At 41.7% G+C, this 6,291-nt stretch overlaps 1 gene segment (V, D, J or C); it reads left to right on the forward strand.

Moving 5' to 3' along the window:
- The first annotated feature begins 983 nt into the window (after positions 1–983).
- On the forward strand, positions 984–5,734 carry LOC144583741 (T cell receptor alpha variable 4-like). The segment is given in 2 exon segments: positions 984–4,194; positions 4,664–5,734. Coding segments are annotated over 2 exon segments (465 nt in total).
- Positions 5,735–6,291: the final 557 nt, after the last annotated feature.

The raw sequence follows: 6,291 nt of genomic DNA on the forward strand, positions 1-6,291 counted from the left end.
CCATATCTGTCTGAGGAGAAAAAATGTCAGTAGTAAAAGTTCCTCTGCTAAAAGCTAACCAAAGTCCTCCTGGCAAATAGAAATAGGGGTAAAAATTAAAAGACTCAGGAAACCTGGGTTCAAATCTCTGTTTTGCACAGTTAGGCGGGATATCCATTTTAAGCTCATCTTTTTGAAGGGTTATAATGTGTAAAATCGCTGTGGGTGGGTTAAATGCAATCATTATTCATTGTAAAGGTAGAATGATAGAACAGCTATTGATTCAATGCCCCAATTTTTTTTAATCATCCTGGCAATGCCCAAAATCCATTTGGAGCTTTTTAACTGTCCACAAGAACCTATAGTAATTTATGCCTTTCCTTTCTCCAGGTAGGACAATATTCGGGTCTTTTGGCTAGTGGGTCAACAATTCCTTAGGGACTAGTAAATTTAAGTTTACCTTAATGTGACGGATGAAGGCAGACCCTATCTTTCCACTTGTGTTGATAACTACATTAAAAAGGTCCTGAAAGTTGTGTGATATTTTGAAAGTGAAAGAACTTAAGAAAAGCCCCTGTGTCCATTTTTCAATCAAACATCACTATTCCTACTTTGATCTTATTTCTACAAAAGGGATGAAGGGGTCACCTGTGAACCAGCCAGAAGGCACCATGACTGTCACCGAAGGGAAACAGATCACCATCAAGTGTACCTATGAGAAAAATATCTACTATTTATTCTGGTACATTCAACATCCTGGACAGCCCCCCAAACTCTTTCTGAGGGATGCAGAGGATCCTTCAGACGAAGGGCGAGCCAGAGGCTTCGTTGCCGAGAATGAAAAAACATTGAGCACTTTCAGCCTGAGGAAACCTGCCATTCAGCTGGAGGACTCTGCTATCTACTTCTGCGCTGGGAGTGACACAGTGAGACGGGCCAACGGGGAAGTCAGTCAAAAACATGCAAAGTGGGAAAGACATTATAGCACAGAAGAGAAGCAGACCTAAAATGTTCAGGGATCTAAGCTGCAAAGACTTAAGCTCCACTCTTAGGCTATTCTACTTAAAAAATATGAGTTGTTGGAATCCAGGGGACACATTTCCTCCCTCAAAACAGAACACAACAATAATTATTATAGTCTAGCTACATCCTATGCATTTATGTAAAAGCAACCTTTTAAGCTATTGTCTTTAAAACCAAAGGACATGAGGTGGTTCAGGATTTCGCTTCATCTCTCCCACTCTACGCTAAGATAGAGATTTACACATTCAGGAAGTCCAGTGGATAAAAAAATGGCCAGACTCTATCAATCAGGAAACAGGGAGGTCCTTTGGGAAGAGCCCAAGAAAAGATGATTGAGCAGGGTCAGGCCCAATATATTTTTCTGAGGCAAAAGACAACGTTGGGCCCGCCTAGTTCCTTCTCCACCCATTCCCTATAAAATCACACTGGTGGTTGACTCGACTCAGCTTTTTCCTCCCAATGACTCGGGACTGACTCATTATTTGGAACCTATAAGAAGAACTTGTTTTTAATAGAGACTTGATATCAAAGGCTCGGACTTCAAGACTTACCAATGTCCCCTGACCTATGGAGTTTTGACTTGATTCTGGATCTCTCAGGGCCTCACACGACACTACTTCAGCCCCCATAATGGCTAACTTAGAAATGGGGAGCAGTAGAGGGTCCCCAGTCTGCAGAGTCAAAGAATTTACTCCGGCTTTCTTCTAGATCTAAATTCGACCTCCTAGGTGGAAAAAAACCGATCCACAAAGCAAAAAATCAACAGACTGCTGATATGTGGACGTGGTAGGGTAAAGAGATGAGAGAACTCGGGTTCTAATGATATTTATTTATTTATTTATTTTTATTTATTGGACTTATATACCGCCCCATAGCGCTACAAGCACTCTCCGGGTGGTTTACAATTTTTTTTTTAATTATACAGGCTACACATTGCCCCCCCAGCAAGCTGGGTACTCATTTTACCGACCTCGGAAGGATGGAAGGCTGAGTCAACCTTGAGCCGGCTACCTGGGATTTGAACCCCAGGTCGTGAGCACAGTTTTTAGCTGCAGTACAGCGTTTTAACCACTGCGCCACGAGGCTCCTGTTAAGCATATGTTAAGCATACCATCTTGTTGATCCATACTTTTTCCATGTGCTCTTTTTTAATAAAAGGAAGTTGTCTGTCATCCTAGCAGTCCGTGTTTAGGGTGTCTCTGGGAAGAGAAAACAATGGTATTTACAATGTCCTGAGTAGATATTTTGTTTGTAGACCCTATTTTCTTTTCTTTTTTTTTTTGAATATTTTTTTGTATTTGAACATATAAATCTACAAACTACAACAGAATACAGTACAGAAAAGCAATATATAAAAATATCCCCCATCCCCACTTTTGAGGACAGAGATTCACATCTCGTTTAAGTCCCGAATTTCCCAAGTTTCCAGAGAGCATTGAAAAAAACACATAAATCATTTTGCTCTAACCTTTGATCTTCCCCTATTTTCAACAAGACAGTGAAAAAACAAACAAATAAACAAAGGCAGCCATTAAGACAATTCTTAACTGCTTAATATCAGTTCAATAAATTAATAGAATTAATAGTTATTAATAAATTGCAACATGAATCCAACATAATGTAAAACACATAAACCACAACAGTGCAATTGATGATAAGCATGTCAACGAGCAGCAATGCAGATCAAGAGGTCTATCAGTCATCTTCAGCAGCTGCCTTGAATTATAAGCATGGCAATGACTTCAAATAGTTTTTGTTAACAGACTGGACAGAGGAATAAACTCCTCGTCTCCTACCTGGAAAATGACACAGGCAAAAATCGACCTTCTGTTGCCATGTCCCACATTGACCAGAAGGGGGAGCCCTCTCATCAATGGCTCAAGTTCTACACTGTGTGACTTTGGGGTGACCACTGATTCCTAGGTATTTTTTTTTAAAAAAAACTATCTCTCCACTTTCCCCATCCCTTTACTTTGGCTCTTAATACGAAATGCGATTCCTTTTCTTCCCTACAGGATTTTCCTGCCGTCTCCTTTTCGTTCCACACAAAAGAACATCATCAAATGTGCTCAAAGTCCACCTGGACATTTTTTAGGGGAAGCATCCCCCTTAATTTCCCCCCTTCTGGGGTGGGATAGTGTTATAATTCTCAGGGTTTTCTCAATAATACCAAGTTTTTCCTCTCCATCTCACCCCCAGAGATCTAAATTTGTGCTAAATGTATGTGATGGTATTAGGAAAATCCATAGCAAGACATTCAGGAAAATACAAAATGTTGATGGGGTCACCTGAGCATTCTTTCCCCACCACTGTGATCATGTCAGAAAGCGAGATTTAGATTAATCTACATCTTCAAACCATTTTTACCAGCATAAGCGATGTTCTCAATATTGGGTTTCTATGGTGAGATAGAGTTACACCTTGGAGTGGGCTATTGCGGGATAGGAAAGGTCAGTCTCTTTGGAATTGTGAAGTTCACAGGGTGATTTTCAGCCAAGCAGGGTCGTATGGATGAAACCGTGTGGGACGTCTCAGAGGACAGGTAGGATCATATCAAAGAAAGAAGGATGGAGGAATAAAGAAGGATGAGAAGGACGAAAGGGAGAGAGAAAAACAGAGGGGAGATGGAAGTAAGAAAGGAAAGGAGGAAACAAGAAAGCAAGCACCAGGCAAAAGTGAGGGGAGGAAGAAAGAAAACAGGAAGAAGAAGGAGGAAAAGAGAGGAAGGGAAGGGAAGAGAGAGTTGTGTATGGTTCAACAAAGAGTTGTGTATGGTTCAACACAACTGCTGTTCCAGAGGCAGGAAACTCTAAGGGGAAAGGGGGCAGGACTACATCACTGCCAACTCTCTCAGAAGTAATCTTCATGTCTCCTGACCCAGAAGGGAGAAGATTTTGATCAGCCCACCGACCGCCAGGTCTTACATGAAACCCCCAAGCCTGGTTCCTTTTCTTTCAGCCAGCTTTCCTCTCATGCTCTGTGCCAGGTTGTGGTGGTGGTGTGGCTTTTTGATACTTGCAACAGTGAACAGCAGAACCTGAATATTCCACTTTTCTTTGAGTCAAGAAACTCCAGGACGAACAGAAGCAAAGAGGAAGAAAGAGAAAGCGTGAGAGAAGGTGAGAAATATCCACTGTACGCTCTCCACGATGTCCATCAGACTGGCTGTGTTTTTTACCCTGCATTTCTCAGGTTCGTAGAATTTTCTGGAAGCAATTCCAACCCCTGTTGTTCACGTTATTTATTATTTGTCTCTTGTTTGGGTGGGTGGTGTGTTCCATGGTGATACTCCAGCAGGAAAAAAAAGCCAAGTTGTGTTAATTCCCTTCTGTTTATATATTCCTGATTCTGGAACTAACATAGCTTCGATTTATATACTTTATTGTATAAAGTAGAAATGAAACTAATTGCAATTATATTGCAAAGTGAGAAATGTGACACTGGCTTTTCTCAGACCCATCCATCACGGTATCCACCAAAGTAGAAAAAAAAAATTAACATGCAAGGAAATCCTTCTCTCTAATGAGTTATTTCCACATTCAGGGGGTTGATGGCTCCCTCTTTGGAAAACAGATGGAAAAACCTTTGGGGTCATGTCCATCGGTGTATGTTCAAGAATTCCATCTGTTCACTCCGGATCTTGCCATGTTTTCCGTATCAGGTGTCCTTTGGTGCAAAGCTCAGGAGATCATCCAAGAGCCGGTCATGGAGGCATCAGAGGGGAAAGCGTTCAACCTGACTTGCAGCCACCCCAAAGCTACAACAGAAACCATATTTTGGTACCGGCAGTTCCCGGGTCAGACTCTTCTCTATGTAACATCAGGATACAGCCACAACGAGGAAGGAACCCTGCATGTCCCCAGCGGCCGAAAATCCAATGCCCTCACCCTCACCAAAGTCACCTTGAATGATGCTGCAGTTTACTACTGTGCGCTGAGCGACACAGTGGTGCCTCCTGATCTCTCGTCTGCTCAAAAACTCTTTTGTTCTCACACTGCATTGAAGGCGGGCACAGGAGAGACCTACGAAGCCGATCTGATCTCCTCCTGCATGGTGAGAATTGTCTTCAAGATTCGAGGATGAATGTTTAGGTCCGTAGAAAAGAGAGCATTTCTGTCTACCTCCCCACTGTTGTCAAGACGTTGCTGACTTATGGCGATTCGATGAATGAGTAATCTGTTAAACATCTCGTCCACAATGGCCCCTTTAAGCTTTTGCAGACTCCAGCTTGTGGCTTCCTTTAGGGAGCCAGTCCATTTCACCTTGGGTCTTCCTCTTTTCCTGCTGCCTTCCTTCCTCCTTTCCCAGCACCATCGGCTTTTCCAGAGAATCTTGTCTTCTCATGATATGCGCAAAGGACAGCCACGTTTTCAACATTTTTGAAATTCCAGGCTTGATTTGAATCTGGACCCATGAGTTCATCTTTCTGGCCATCCAGAGTATCTACAAAGCTCTCCTCCAGCACTGCCTTTCAAAGGAATGCTTTCCCCCCCCATGTCCATCTTTTGCACCCATCTATGGTGATCAGAAAGAGAAGAGCATGGATGGCTCTTGGCCTTAATCTCTTGACACATCTTTCCATTTAACCATTTTTTCTTTTTCCTTCCTTGTGGTCTTTCCTAGTCTCAGCCGTTTTCCGATTTCTTAACTGCCATCTCCATTTGGAACGATGATTGAACCAAGCTATACAAAATCTTTTACTACCCCTCAGCCCTGACAGTTTTTACTGAAGGCTCCTCAAGGCTCCAAGCACTCTTAGAAATGCAGATTATACGGAATTACTCTTCAATTTAGAAATAAGGCTGCACGTATTATTTATTTATTTATTTATTTATTTATTTATTTATTTATTTATTTATTTATTTATTTATTTATTTATTTATTTATTTATTTATTTATTTATTTATATCCCGCCCATCTTGTATATTTATACCACTTTGAGCAGCTATGTGTGTTCATGAGGAGGGGATAGGGGAGAGAGGGCAGCTACATTTAGCTCTAAGCTCTTATTTCGTAGACTTAGTTTTGATTCCTTATTACATAAGGGATGACCTATGCTTTGTAGGGTTGGAGTGATGTTACTGTGAAATTTACGTATTCACCTCTCTCCCCTATTTTTTTTTTCCTGCAAGGAGGTGATGACAAACTCTGTGGAAGTCCTGAAGTTCTTTGCATGAGTTGGGATTATGTCTCATTGAGGCAGAAAAAGTATTTTTTCCCCCTCTGCTATACTGTATTGGCTTTCCTCATTTTTACACTTCCAGGCAGTAGAGGGCGACGTTGGCCTTC

This window comes from Pogona vitticeps, chromosome 6 (genome assembly GCF_051106095.1).
Source record: "Pogona vitticeps strain Pit_001003342236 chromosome 6, PviZW2.1, whole genome shotgun sequence".
NCBI classification, from domain to species: domain Eukaryota; kingdom Metazoa; phylum Chordata; class Lepidosauria; order Squamata; family Agamidae; genus Pogona; species Pogona vitticeps.